Raw genomic sequence first — 15347 nt, 5'->3', positions numbered from 1 at the left:
TCTGTTGATGTTCATTTGCCAATGGCAGAGCTGCCTTTACCAGTACTGGGAGTTTGCAGTTGGCTTGAAATTTGCATGGAAATCTTAGAACTTTCTTTGGCCAGTCCAAGGAACTGGAGACAGTATCAATGGCAAGCACTGAGCAAAAATGCATTAAAAGGAAGCTGTATAGGTGACATAAAAATCTCAAACATTATCTACAAAAGTCACAGAGCAAAATTCCCCCTGTCCCATCTTGCTCCCCAGTGAGCACTGATTTTACAGCAGGCAACGGTTCCTGCCAGTGTGAATAAATGGGTACAACCCTTCCTGGTTTGAGTGAAGGAACACACACCCTTGGCTCCCTGCTGTGGAATGTCTTTCTGTATGCTGTGAATATGTGTTGTGCTGATTGGTTGATAAATAAAGCTACATTGGCCTATGGCAGGGCAGGATAGAGCCAGGCAGGAAAATCCAAGAGAGATAGGAGAGAAGAAAGGAGAATGGGGCAGATGCTGCTAGCTGCCACTAAGAGAAGCAAGATGTAAAGGTACCAATGAGCCATAAGCCAGGTGGCAAAGTATAGATTTATAGAAATGGGTTAATTTAAGATATAAGAGCTAGCTAGCAAGAAGCTTACCATGGCCATAGTTTAAAAATAATATAAGTCTCTGTATGTTTATTTGGGTCTGAGCGGCTGCGGGACTGGGCAGGACACAGAAAACTTCCATCTACAGACTGTCACCACTTAATATCCACATGAATTCTGTTCAAGACTGTCTCATTGGTAGTAGGTAAATCTCAATGATGGACTGAATACATGTGATGAGCCAGGATTTTCATCAAATATAGTACATGAATTTGGGCCTTATCACAACTCTACCAGCTCATAAGAGCTGTTTTTGTCTTGTACATATCCATTCTTTTCTACTGACCCCTGATTCATCTTGATTCTGAAGTCTTACTGGATCAGCTCATCTAAGAGAACTACCTTTTTCTGGCAAAGGCTTAGGTACATATCCTAACCTAAGCAATTAGACGATTTACATAAAATTTGAATCTTGAACATGACTCCCAGAAAGAGTGAGCAAACATTTTACTAAACTTATTCCATTTGGAGAGCCCTAAAATAAGTCCCCCATTCTTTTTGCTACTGAGATCTGAGGAGCTAACCTTCCCATGTTGGATTTTTCAGCTCTTCCTTTGAAATGGTGACTGTCCTATTTCCTTCCAACAACATTAAAAATATGCCTCCAACTTACCACCAGAAATTCTCAAATAATATAGAAACAATGTTCTAGTTCACAGAGACTAAAATTGAGACAATGAAATTAAGTAACTTGCTGAAGAGTGCTCAAGCAGTAATAAAAGGTATCAAGTCTCCAGCACACAAAAGTCAGAGTGAATTTCTAAACAATTCTCTTTTCAATTACTTTCTGTATAGATACATAGGTGAATGTGTATGTACATTCTTCCACAGTTGAGTGCCTTACCATAGTTAGAATTTTTAATAATTTTGAATTTTATATACTTTTATGAGAATATTAAGTAAAAAGATGATAAAATTCACCCATTATTCTAGCACATGAACATGCCAAATCATCACTATTAACGTTTTCATCTATTTTCTTTATTCATTTTTTTCCTTTTATTCCTACCCCTCCCCCATCTATCTATCTCACTCATATGGATATATGCATACACAATACACAAACAAATAGGGATCTTTGTACATAATGAGGCCCTACACCAGATTCAATTATCACATTTCCTTTGAATAACTAAGTTTAGTTTAAATGCTTTAACAGAAAGATATATGATGTTAATCACTCTTCTTATAAATATTTTATATTGCCCCTTTAGAATGTTGATAAGTGTCACTGAAACCTGATTACTAAGAGTAGAGTCTGAAATTGAAACTATAGCTTTGAAAATTTTATAATCTTTTGAATTACAACGTTTTTCAGAAAGATTGTGCCAATTTATACTTTAGAAACATTTTTTCATTGTTTTAAAATTAATTTTATCCACTGTACAAACTTGTACTTTAACTTAACAAAAATCAATAACAAGTTGATAACTCAAAATAATAGCTCATGCTGTATTAGGTATTTCTTCTATTGTTCTATCCTTATAAATTAGTACAAGCTAATTACAGAAACATAAAAACACATAGAATATAATTATTTTACATATAAACAGAATAGTTTACCATATACATACTAAAATACATATATAATATTTATAAGATTGATGCCTTATTGCTAATTATTTTATATATAAAATCACATTTAATGTAAATTAACTATAATAAATTATTCATTATAAAACCTTTTTTCTATTATCAAATATTCTCCCAGTGCTATTTTTATTAGATATGACTCTTCTATAATATTGTTGCTTAATGGACTAGTAATTAATACTTGTCATTAACCAATGTTATATTATACTTGATTATATTATGTTATATTATAATTGACTTATAATTGATCGATCAATACTTGTAATTGATTTACAATACATATCAGTTCAGTCTATAACTGAATTTGTGATTTCACAAATGGAATTATGGAATTATTCTAGAAATGGAATTATGGGTTTAGAAGATAAAGATATTTTAAAGATCCTCGGGGTTGGAGAGATGACTCAGAGTTAAGGGCACTTGCTGTTCTTGCAGAGGACTAGAGTTCTGTTCCTGGCACCTATAGTAGGTCACTCAAAAGTGCTTGTAACTCCAGCTCCGGGAGACTTGATGCCCTCTTCTGGCCTCTAAGGGAACCTCCACACATGTTGCAGACACACGGGAACAAAAGTAAAAATACCTCTTTAATCTTTCTTGATAAATATATCAATTTTTACTAACTTTTTAATGTATATTCATTTCACATGTGTCAGTTCGTCTTTTATTGTTGTATTTCAGTGATACGTTTTTCTAACTTTTCAAATTTGAAATATTTTTTCCTTTCTTAATTCACCAATGAATTTAAATGGTCGCTCACAATGAATTTAAGTGGTCATTCTTTCCTTGATAAATTTTCTATTTATCTGAAGTCCAGTAGCATAGCCCCTTCCCTGGTGATTCTCTTTAAATATTTTAATAGCTCACTCATCTGTGGTTCTCAGCCATATGTGTCCTCACATGATTCTAAGGATGTATGGTTATAGTAATTCATATTGCAAAGTTTACAGTTTGCAATTTACATTATCTTCACAATGGATGTTTATATTTTAACTAGAGTGATCTCTAGGAACGTGGAGGCTAGGGTCTCTACCATAAGATAAAGCTGAGAGTAACAGTGGGTGCGCGGTTTGGGGGGAGACTCACAATACCGACTCTTCAATTCTTACAGCCTATAGTTTTTATGAAGTTACATTACTGTTTACAGTGCCCAGAATATTAAAGCAACTCAAAACACTTTACAAAAGTTCTGAGATAGCATCAAGGGAGTCAACAAACGCCCACACTGTATTTTTAAAATGAGACTGATTTATATTGGGGGCTTATAATTTATCATCCAACAGTTTTGTTCCATGTCTAAATATAAAAATCACCGTGATTTAAATGAGCCACTAGCTTAATTCAGAATATGGGCTGCTGGATTAATGAATAAATGAAGAGGTGAGAACCAAGAGCAAGAATATTCTACTCCCTTCCAATAAAGACACAAGCTATCTCGTTGGCATGCCACCAACATTCTCAGTGAACCCAAAAAGAGGGGGCAGGGTACACAGATACCACCTATGCTTTTTGAACGCTATTTCATTACGCTATCTGAAAATGGCTTTCCCCGTTGCCCCATTTAAAATGAAATCAGTCACAACCTGTGATTCTGTGAGCACTTCTTTGCCAGCGTGGAGGGTCTGTATTTTCCTAAGGAAACACCTTTCTTGGTCATGTCTTCAAATTCAAACATTTCTTCCCAAAGAAGGCCCAGGAGGAAAGCGGTTCCTCCTTCCTCTGGGGGTTTCACTCCACCAGTGCTCTCGTGGGACCTGTGAGGGCGCTGGCAGCTGAGCGCGGATCTGCACAGGTGCTAACCAGGACAGAGGGAGGGCTGCACCTTGAGCCGCCCACTACTACTACCCTTTGGCCACCCCAGCCCGCGCAGGCGCGCTCTTCTTCCCCCACCCAGCCCCGCCCTCCCTGCACCTGCCAGGTCATAAACCTCCACCCACCCACTCCCACTCCTCTCGGCCGCCCCCCGGGCTGGCCCCTCCTTGATTGGCCAAGAGTCCCCTGGAGCGTGTCCAATCAGCAGCCCTTCTGCGCGACCTATTCCCGCTCCTCCCGCCCTGCCGGCCTCGCGGGCGCCCAGCTTCTTTGTGACTGGTGCTCGCGGAGGTCACTCAGCGCGCGGTGTGCGATCGGCGGGCGGGGCTGGCTCAGGTGCCGTGGCACGGGACGGACGCGGTGGGCGAGGGGGGCGGTCGCGCCGCGACGTCGGCGGCGTGAGGCTTCGCGCGTGAGCGGCGCGGGCGCCAGGCCTGACGGCCAAGCTCCGGTGGCGGGCGCGTAGGTCGTTGACGCGGGCCCGGGCGGAGGTGCGTCCGTCGCTGAGAGCGCGGCGTCGAGGTTCCCGGACCATGGAGGACCCGCAGCCGCTGCCACAGCCCGAGCTGCCGCTGTGTGACAGCCTCATCATCTGGGTGAGTGTGGTCCGAGCTTGCTGGCGAGGCCACCCGCGGGGCGGGCTGAGCTCGGGGACCTGCGGCTGCCACGTCCACCTGCTCCGCAGCCTGTCCGAGCCCGGGCTCTCCGTCTAGCCACAGCGCCCCACCGCGCACAGGTGGTTAGGAGGCGCTGGCCACCTCGGTTCCCAGCTTGCTGTCCCTTTGGGCCCACACAGCACCCATGGCATAAGGACAGCTGAAGAGAGATGGCCAACCTGCCTTTGATGTCGGAGCTCTTTTTCTTTCTTTTCTTTTTTTTCTCTCTGCCTCCCCGTCCCTTCTTAATACCTTTTCTTTTTTAAAGTTAAAAAATAATTGGCATTTTTGTTTGTTTACGCTTGATGCATATGCAGGATTCATTGGTGCAGGCTTGGGACCGACTCTGTCCTCAGATTTTTCCACTATTCCAATGGGTAAAATGGTTTCTAACTTGTTGAAATTGCCTAGAACTGGCATCCAGGTGTGATTCCTTACCCTTTATTGTGCTAGGATAATACTTGACGTCCCACAAACTACTGTTGATGATTCACAGCTCAACCCAGTTGTGTAGTTTTGTGGAGGGCAGTCTGTCAGACCGGAATGTAAGTAGACTGGATCAGGAGGATTACATTCTCCAAGAGATTGCCTAGCCATCTCCTAATGCGAGTAAATCCAAAGGACAAATGGAAAAGATCTCTGGGAGTGTTTGAAATAATGAAGTAACGTTTGCACTTTGAACTTAAATGACAAGTTTTAAGTAGAATGCCAGTAGCTGGGATTTCAGGGTTTAAAAGCATTTTAGCTCATTGTCAGTCTGCATGTTCATTTAAATTAGCATTTAGGTTTAGCTATTCTATTTAGGATTGTCAAGAGAGAAGGCAGTATTACTTTTAATGATCTGCTTTGTTTAAAAACAAATGGCTAATCATAGGGTGTGTCCAGGCCTCTAGTTTTGTGCTCTGACCATGACTGAAATGGTAAGCTGGGTTCTTTATGATGTCACGGACTTCCCTATCAGGTCAACACAAGTACAAGATTTTCTTAAACCGTACTGCAGTATTTTAAAATATTATGATCATATCCATTCTTAAAGCAGTATTTATTAACTTCCTACTTTGTGCTCGGCTCTCAGGAACCAGTTTAGAGCCATGTGTAACTACAAAGGAAGGCAAAACTCCCCAAGATCTGAAAAAATGTGAACCAAATAAAGAATTACAGAGGATGGCTTGGTTGCCATTTGGCTTCTGCAGTGCTCCCCCAGGCTGCTGTACACTGGAGAAAAATGAATGACTGACAGACGGTTACTGTCTTGTGTCAGGCTGTTACGGCCAGATGCACATTTCTCCCTAACACTGCCCAGCTCAGTGATTGAGAATAACCTTGTAGTTCTACTCCTTAGGAAGCTTCATGCACATACTACTTTGCTCTACTTTGAGGTGAATCTTGGCTTTTAGGCAAAAGACTACCTTCTTATCTTTGGGTCTAGCTTTAAAACCTATTCCTTCTAACTCTTCTAGAACATTGTTTTATCATTTATTTTTCTTTGCTGCTTCTGCTGCCCTTCCCCCCAATTGAAGGAGGGGTCTCCGCAAGTGCTCTGCCCAATGTAGCTGTATCCTCAACCTCCTTTCTACATAATACATAGTTGAAGATGCCCAGGTTAGCCTTGAACTCACTATGACCGACAGGCCTTTCTGAAATTATCTTGTAGTTGACTACTTGGCAACAGAACTCTTGCCTGATCTGCTTTTGCTGTGACCCTAAAAGGAAGAATACTCACTAGGATCTCAATATATTAGATCAAACTAGAGTTGTCTTGCCTCTGCCCTCTAAGAATGGTATTCCACCTTTAACTAGTATAGACTTCTCGTTCTGGTTTTTTAGTTGCATCATGATTTCAAGGAGTAGAAATCATAGGGAATGCATTCCAAACTCAGGGAAGAGCCGTTAGTAGTAATTAATACACATGAACTCTTTTGTCTATAGCCTTAAGGGTAGTAGTAGAAAATACACATTTGTGGGATTGTCCTTGGTTCGGAAGGTGTTCCCAAATATGCTAGGTAATTTTGTGTTTGAGAAGAGCTAGCACTGTTTATAAGATTGAAGGAAAAAAAAAAAAAAAAAAAAAAAAACAACTTGCGGTGGGGACAAGCCGTGCCGGTAGAAGATGGCTGGAAGTAGTGCTGCTTTTTACAACAGGGATGGGTCTTACCTGAAGCAGAAGTATCAAGAGAAGCTGACTAGGTGAAGGCTGTCTCTTTTTACAGCAGGGATAGGTCTTACCTGAAGCAGAAGTATCAAGAGAAGCTGGCTAGGTGAAGGCTGTCTCTTTGGTAACTTTTTAAGTGGTAGATTTTATGATTTGTTTTTGTTTTTGTTTTTTGAGACAGGGTTTCTCTGTGTAGCTTTGCGCCTTTCCTGGAACTCACTTGGTAGCCCAGGCTGGCCTCGAACTCACAGAGATCCGCCTGGCTCTGCCTCCCGAGTGCTGGGATTAAAGGCGTGCGCCACCACCGCCCGGCGGTAGATTTTATGATTTGGATGTTTCTTTTAAATAATTCTTAGAATGTATTGCCACTTAGAAAATACAAAGTCAAAGAGAAAAATAGTGTAATTTACCTAAGAGAAAGAATGTGTAAAGTTTGAAGAAATGTTTTCCAATTTCATTCTGATTTGTAGTGTTGTGAGGTCTTTTTTTTTTTTTTAATACTTTTGAATTAAACTTTCACCAATAGCTAAGGGTATTGGGCCTGATAATTTTAATAATTCTTTTTTTTTTTTTGCTATAACTTCAACAGGTAAAGAGTAAAAGCACATATATGTGCAGTCTGAGAAAATTGCTGATCAAATTATATTTTGAGATTTTATTTATTTTTATGTGTATGAATATTTCTGTGTGTGTTGAATATTTCTGTGTTTGTGTGTGTGTGTGTGTGTGAGTGCGCGCGCGCGCACGCCCGCACGTGTGCACATACATGCGCACATATGTACATGTACTACATGCATGCCTAGCGCCCAAGGCGGGGGCCAGAAATGGGTATTGTATCCTCTCAGACTGGAGTTAAAAGATGGTTGTGAGCTGCCATGTGGGTGATGGGAATTGAATCCTATTCCTATGGAAGAGCAGCAAGGCTCCTAACACTGAGCCATCTTGCCAGTCTCATTTTTAAAGAAAAGTTGTTGTTCTTGGTTATAAAGCCTTTCAATTTACCCAAGTGAAATCACATTCTGTTACCTACTTCCATCTGCAGTTAAGAGGAGAAGTTGCTTTAAACATAGTGCATTTCGTAGATTCACCGTATGTGTATGTCTACATTGCTTTTTCAAACTTCTTAAGTTCAGTTATTGCACATGTGGAGATGGGGCAACTTGAAGGAGCTTCTTCTCCATGTGAGTTCCAGGAATTGAACTCAGTCAAGGTTGATAGCAAGTGCTTTTTTTTACTGCTGAGCCATCTCACTGACTCCTACCAGGATTGTTCTGCCTAATATTCTGAAGTGGATCTTTTAAAGCCACTAATCATACCCATGTTGTAAATGTTGATGATATGTCTTTGAGTTGTATATGAAAAGTTAGCATGTAAATAGGAAATGTTGGCAAATGGTAGCTACAATGTTTTCCTTTTAAAGATACTGTAATTTCTCTTCCCTGTGTATCCACCCAGTTGTAAAATTCTTGTTTCACATCTCATATAACCCATTTCTTCTGTATTCTGAGTTCACATTATACGTGTCTTGGTACTGTCCATTTTATAGACAGGATGGTTGCAGGAACCTCCTAACTCATCTCCTGTACACAAGCACACGTGATATTCTGCGTACTTTTTTTTTGTTTTTGTTTTTTGAAACAGGGTTTCTCTGTGTAGCTTTGTGCCTTTCCTGGAACTTACTTGGTAGCCCAGGCTGGCCGTGAACTCACAGAGATCCGCCTGGCTCTGCCTCCCGAGTGCTGGGATTAAAGGCGTGCGCCACCACCGCCCGACTAACATGTGATATTCTGTATCTGTAATGCATCTCTCTCTTCCCTACCACTCCTTTGTGATTCCTTATTTCACTAAAGCCAACATGTACAAGAACCATTGTGAACTTTCTGACTTATTGGAGATTTGAACATGTATTTTCAAGTGAACAGGTATTGTTACACTTCAGGAAAACTTGACTTTTTAGTCCAGATTGTCTAGTAACCATTGAGCACATAACCATGTGCAGATGCTGATGTGATTGTGCACCCTCCTTCACTGTCTTCTCCTAACTGTCTTCTGTGGTAGAGACTTTTCCAGTTGCTCCCATTACATAGACGGTTTTGCTCAGGATGAAATGTAGTCCGAGGGTTCGTCAGTCCTTCAACATCCTAACCCCTGCCTGTCTCTTCGTTACCCTTGGTTGGCAGTCTTTTCTCTTCCTCCATCCTCCTTTGTACTGACAATCCAGTGATACTTAAATGCATGCTCCTTAAAAATGTCATGTTTTCTATTATCTGTGTATGATAAAAATATTCATATTTCCCGAGGGCTCCTTCCTCTGGCCCTTGACTTCAAAGTTTTGCTGTTTAACCCTCAAGCCCTCCCATCTAGGAACTTTCTACAAGAAGGCTTTTCTAAATTACAAATTTTAATTAAATTAATTCATGTGTATTATGAATATGAACTAATCAAGTTGTCTCAACATGACATGTGTCATTTTCTTTTTTTTGTAATTTTTAATGATAGCAGCTTTGAGGGAGAACCTGGTGATTTGCCTTTGTAACTCATCTTGTACCACAGTGCCCCACATCAAGTAGGAGCTCAAGAAAGTATCGTCATGGGATTTAAAAGCAGTAATAGCTAGCTTTAGTCTTCCCATTCATCTCTCTTTTGTATTAGAAAAAACAGGGACAGATTTGTCGATCTCAAAATGCACAAAATCATAGTGAGTTATCCTGGAACAGAAGTCTATGGACTTTGATAGTTAATTGGTAAACTTGGGGATAGTAAGTGAATAATGAAGGGAATAAATATGTATAGAAAAAGAAAATCATAATTCATTTAAGTATGGGTAGAGGTTAGATTTCTATAAATTTATATGATCTATTTTAGCTTTTACTTTGCTTTATAAAATTTTTCTTATCTTGGATTTGCTGTTTTGAAAAAGATGTCATTATCCTACTTCTCTCTTAAAGTGCACATGAAATTTTAAAAATTACATTAATTTACTAATTACTTTATTGTGTTTGTGTAATTGTTTGCACATATGCTGCGGCTGGAGTGTGGAGGTCAGAGAACAACTTGCAGGAGTTGTTTCTGTCCTTCTGCCATGTGAGTTCTGGAGATTGCACACAGGCCATCAGACTTAGCAGCAGCGCCATCTTGTCGGCCTCCTAAACAGTTTTAAAATCAAGATCTGAAATGTTAGCAATAGCTGAAGCCATCCTAGATTGAAATAGCTCAGCTGTCTGTGCTCTATGGCTAATTGTTGGATAGTCCTGGTTTCTTTCAGAACTCATTCATATGGTATAAGTAGTTTCAGAACTAACACTTCTACCTCTTCTTTTCCTATCAAGAAACTTCAGTGACATTTTAACTAGTAATTGTTCAGTTATCTTGAAGTTCTTTCTCTGATGCTCTCCTTACAGTAGATACATCTGAGAGTTTGTATTATTCAGAAATGCTGAATAATTTAATATATAGCACCACTGTGGTTTACTATATTAGGCTTGATTTTAGGTAAAAATGTGTTTATTTTATACAAATTTTACACAGCTATAGAAATAGAGTCTTCCATCTGTACTTAAACAAAATAAAATCAATTTTAATTGCTTTCTATTATTTATTTTATTAGGGATAGTACAACAGTAAAGTGATTTGTGTCATTTTAGCTGCAGACATTCAAGACTGCCTCACCCTGTCAAGATGTCAAACAGCTGACTAATGGAGTGACCATGGCACAAGTTCTTCATCAAATGTGAGTAGTGACTGAAGTATTCCTCATAAGAATGTAAACCCAATAGCAGCTAGAACACTCATAAAAAGGTGATTGAAATTTCATCCTGTCCAGTAGACATAGTCAGACATACAGCACCAAGGCATTCTTGCAACCAGGGAACAAGAACATTTTACCACCTCATGATTCCTTGATTGTTTATAAAAACTTATTTTAGCCAAATGGTTGATAAACATTCATATATCCTTCAAGGAGAAAGGGATAAATGAATGATATACTTACATGCATTTCCTACAGATGTGGGTTGTTCTTTTGACGGTTCTTTATATAGAGAGTCTTAGAGACTGTTAACACAGTAGGTATGATTTAGAAAAAGAACTATATTAAAAATCTAATTTTGAAATAATAGTAATTTGTGAGTCCACCAATAATCATGTTGAGTTAATGGACTTTGAAGTTACAAAGCATGGATAAGACTTGAGTAGTTAAGATTCTGGCCTTGGGTATGTTAATATACACTAAACATTATTTAAAAATTGTGAGTTCAGAATCAGCCATTTATACTATTGAGGATACAGTTTATATTGTAGACTACAATCTTAATCCTTGGAATTTGGTTGACAAATATTAACAAATAATAGATGGAAGAATTTTTTTTTTTTTTTTTTTTTTTTTTTTTGGTTTTTCGAGACAGGGTTTCTCTGTGTAGCTTTGCGCCTTTCCTGGAACTCACTTGGTAGCCCAGGCTGGCCTCGAACTCACAGAGATCCGCCTGACTCTGCCTCCCGAGTGCTGGGATTAAAGGCGTGCGCCACCACCGCCCGGCAATTTTTAATATAACTATTTAAAAAGAGACCAGAATCCTATCTTGACTTCATTGTTCTCCATTCAGAGATTGTTAAATTGACTTCTTCCCACCATCTACAAGATGAAAAGATGAAACTGACTTAAAAACTCTGTAGACAGAGCAACAAGAATCTCTATGCCATTCCTAGAAAAACAGATTGAGATTATTTTAAAATTTTAATGACTTGGCATTTTCAAAATTATCTAATTTGAGTATGCAGATTTAACTCAAAACATGTTAACATTTCTTCAGATACTGAAAAATACTCTTTACTTCCCCACTTTCTTAAAGTATTTGTTTCATTTTTATCTTGTTTTAAAACCATCTACTTGACCAAAGCCAACATGGTACTTCTTGATTTGAGGATGCCATGATGGAATGTCTATCTTGCTGCTTTCATTGTAATACTTTTTGGCTGGTATGAATAAAAGATGTCTATCCATTCACTTCTTAACAGTACTATGTGAAGACATCATTGGCCCCTAAACTAGGCCTGTTTTTCTTTTTCCTTTTTGAATTTTTTCAGAGTTTCACTCTAATCTAGACTGATCTAGAACTTACTGTGTATTCCAGGCTGCCTCATGCTTGGAGCAGTCCTCCTGCTTCAGCTTCTAGACTGCTTGGGTTATAGACATGAGATACCATACTTTGCCAAAGACGACATTTCTCTTTGTTTTGATGAGCTCAATGGCTTTATGCTATAGGGTCTTTCCTTGGTGTGTTGTGTGTTGCTGTTTGATCTCCCAGATTTGCCAGCAGTTTGGAGTAGCACCAGGTGCATTTTATCTAAATGATATCTAGTGTCTCCATAGCTTTCTTTTCCACGTCAGATTTTTACTCTCTTGCTCTCTCTGTCTTTCTGTCTCTGCCTCTGTCTCTCTCTCTCTCTTTCCTTGTTCATGTGCATGTTATTGTCTTTGGATAGCTTTTATATTTCAGGGAAAATAAGTTACTTAATAAGAAAGGTTTCTTCCTTAAACAAATGATCAGTGACCTAAAATAGGTCCACGCTGTCTGCCTGTCCCCCTAAAATCTCCCACTTTTAATTTGCCTGTTTTGTTGTACTCTTTGATGTTTTAACCTCCTTATCATCTAAGTAACATTTATTTTGTTTTTTTAAAACCTTTTCTAGAAGTTTGTATGTGGGCCAGTAAGACTTCCAAGAATAAGTTTTACTCATTTGGATCAAAGAATCATAATCCTAATAAAAAGACTAATTTCATTATATTTCTTTGACTGTTTCAAAGTACTGTATATGGTAACATTTATAATAAATTTTACTGATGATTCATACCAAATCACATGGAAGTTGTTAATAAAGGTGAGAAGATAAATTCTGCTTTTTAAAGAAAAGGCAGCATTTTAGATAATCATTTTATCTGAGGCAGGTATACATTTATATAATAAGATCTTAAACAGTTGTTTAAACTATAAGATTAGCCATGGGGATCCATTGACTTAGTGATGGCTTCTGTAGTTCCTTATCTTTAGCTTGGATATATAATATGTGCACTCCTTTAAAAATGCATGTAGAAGGTGCAGTTGTGGAAAAAGAAGTTGTGCACTGGGGCGGGAGGGATGCACCTATAACTGTGTTAGTTCTCTAGGGCTGCTGTAATAATGCCACAGGCTGAATAGCTTAACCCAACCAAACTTTATTCTCTTACAGTTTCTGTAGTTAGAAGACTAAATTAAGCTGTTGGGTGGGCTGTCCTCACTCCAGAGCTTCTGCGAGAGGATCTTCTTTGCCCTTTCCAGTTTCTGGCAGTCCTGGGCATTTCTAGGGTCACTGTGCCTCTGCTTAGCTTCTCTGTTTGCAGCCATATCTGTTCCATTTTAAGGACACTAATCTTATGGACTCATTCTAAATCAATATATGATCTTTTCCAAACAAGGTCACGTTTATAGGCACAAAGTTAAAACTGAAACATGTCTTTTTGGAAAATGTGGTTCTCCATACTGCTACCAAGAATGTATCCACTCCCCCTACTTTGTCAGTTGACCAGCCACATAATATATGCGGGTTTTTATTGTCTTTGACTGAGTGTCTTTTGCAAAGACAAGTATGGTACAGAATTGAAATATTAAGCCTTTATCATTCATTTTTCATTTTGCAGGTATTTGAGCAGTGAGATGATAAACCATACTAGCCGGTATCTGAGTACTTACTAAATATATCATTATAGGTCCCATTATATGGCTTATTTGTATGTGTGTGTCTGTGCTTGTGCAGTTGTCTGTTGTGTGCTTATGGAGCCAGAGGTTGATGTGTATTTTCCTTTCTCATTCTCTACCTCATGTTTTGAAACAGGCTAGTCTCTGACCTGGAGCTCACCATTTTGGCTATCCTGATTGGCAGTGAGTTCCTAGGATTGCCCCCACTTCACACCCAGCACTGGGTTATAGATGTGTACTGATGCACTGAACTTTTACATGGGCGCCACAGATCTGAACTCAAGCACATGTGTTTATGCACTGAGCCATCTTCTCATGCCTGATTTAAGTTTTTTCTTTACACCGTATTATTTATTATTTTTATGTCCAGTTTATCCATGAGGAGTGAGGATGTAGAGAGCTACTTTTAGAAGTCAATGAATAAAATTGTAAGGCTGAGATTTGTATTAATTTAGTCTGACTCCAAAGCCAGTGTTTATTCAATGGTAACAATAGAAATCCAGTACCTTAAGTCCTTTTGATAGATTCTAATTCAACAGTAGTCTTGGGGCATCGATCGAAGGCAATACAATTTTTATTAGTAAGTAGAAATGTAATTATTCCCTCCAGTTAGCTGCTAAAATTTTTGAAGACACATCCTGGATGGAATTAAACATAATGTAATGATTTTTGCTTAGTTTTTGTTAGAAAATAATTGGATTGTATTTTTCTTCATTAACTCCTGTCATCTTCTCTTTTTGGTGTTTTTTAAATGTCATTCAAGTTCTGATAAATGAAAAAAAATAAAAATTTAAGTCATATAGATGATGTGCCAGTGTAAAAAAAAAAGTACAAAGTTTCTGAGGTTGAACATCAGGTTTAACTGGTGGGAAGATTAGCTCAATGTTAATTCTTCCAGAAGGGTGAATTTGCTTGTAAGAAGGCAGGATCAAGGATATTATGGAGAAAGAAGAAGTATTTCTTAGGACTAAAATTGATAGGAATGGAAAGAAACATAAGAAAGTTTTAAGAAGAGGTGAGGAATTGGGGAAGAACTAAGTAATGAAAATAGGTTAATCTGTAGATTTAATTTTTGAAGGTAATTAGCAGCATAGACTGCTAAACTTAGATTATTTTTGAGGGAAAGGTCGGTGAGGAGATTGGTGTAGTAGTCAGGGCTGCAGAGTAGCAGTACCAAGAGTGGGGTGTGTGTGAGTGTGTGTATGTTTATTTTAAGGGACTGGTTCATTTACCTGTACAGGCTTGCAGAGCAGAATAGGTCAGCAGGGTGGAGAACCAGAGTCAGAGAGAAGTCTGCTGCTGAGATTTACTCTTTCCTGCAGGGAAGTCTGGCTTCCTCCTCAGTCCTTTGACTGGGAGAGGCCCACTCACTTTCCCCAGGGTTATCTACTCTCCTTACCTGCTTACCTAAGTTGTATCTACAAGTGTCATTGTAGCAGCATTTAGATGTGATTGACCAAATATTTGGTATTGTGACCCAGAAAAGTTGACTGATAAAGTTACCCATCACACCTGCCATACCTGGGACGTTATATTACTTAATCTCTGATATTAAAAGAAAGTTTTTGACAATTTTGACTCATTGAATCATTTTGTATAAACACCTGGCTAGCAGCATGCACTCAACTACATTGTTTTTGTAACTGTAATCTTAGCAACCAGGAGAAATTGGGCAGTTAGGAACTCTTAAGTAAATGAATTGAAAATGGGGAAGCCATATTTTGCTTCCCCAGCCAGAGTGACCCCCTCTGTACCAGAACAGCTGGAGCAGAGAAATC

At 38.9% G+C, this 15347-nt stretch overlaps 1 protein-coding gene across 1 annotated transcript in view; it reads left to right on the top strand.

Moving 5' to 3' along the window:
• The first annotated feature begins 4313 nt into the window (after positions 1-4313).
• Hook1 (hook microtubule tethering protein 1) overlaps positions 4314-15347 on the top strand; it is a 48024-nt gene continuing 36990 nt past the window's right edge. The window contains exons 1-2 of the mRNA XM_052716283.1: positions 4314-4626; positions 10483-10568. Coding sequence (XP_052572243.1) covers positions 4564-4626; positions 10483-10568 — 149 coding nt within the window. The 5' untranslated portion in view covers positions 4314-4563. The remainder of the gene's footprint in view (positions 4627-10482; positions 10569-15347) is intronic.

The sequence above is a fragment of the Peromyscus californicus genome, unplaced genomic scaffold (genome assembly GCF_007827085.1).
Source record: "Peromyscus californicus insignis strain IS unplaced genomic scaffold, ASM782708v3 Scaffold_5__1_contigs__length_169319896, whole genome shotgun sequence".
NCBI classification, from domain to species: Eukaryota; Metazoa; Chordata; class Mammalia; order Rodentia; family Cricetidae; genus Peromyscus; species Peromyscus californicus.
Note: the sequence above shows the minus strand (reverse complement) of the source record. Positions and strands in the feature narration are given on the sequence as shown.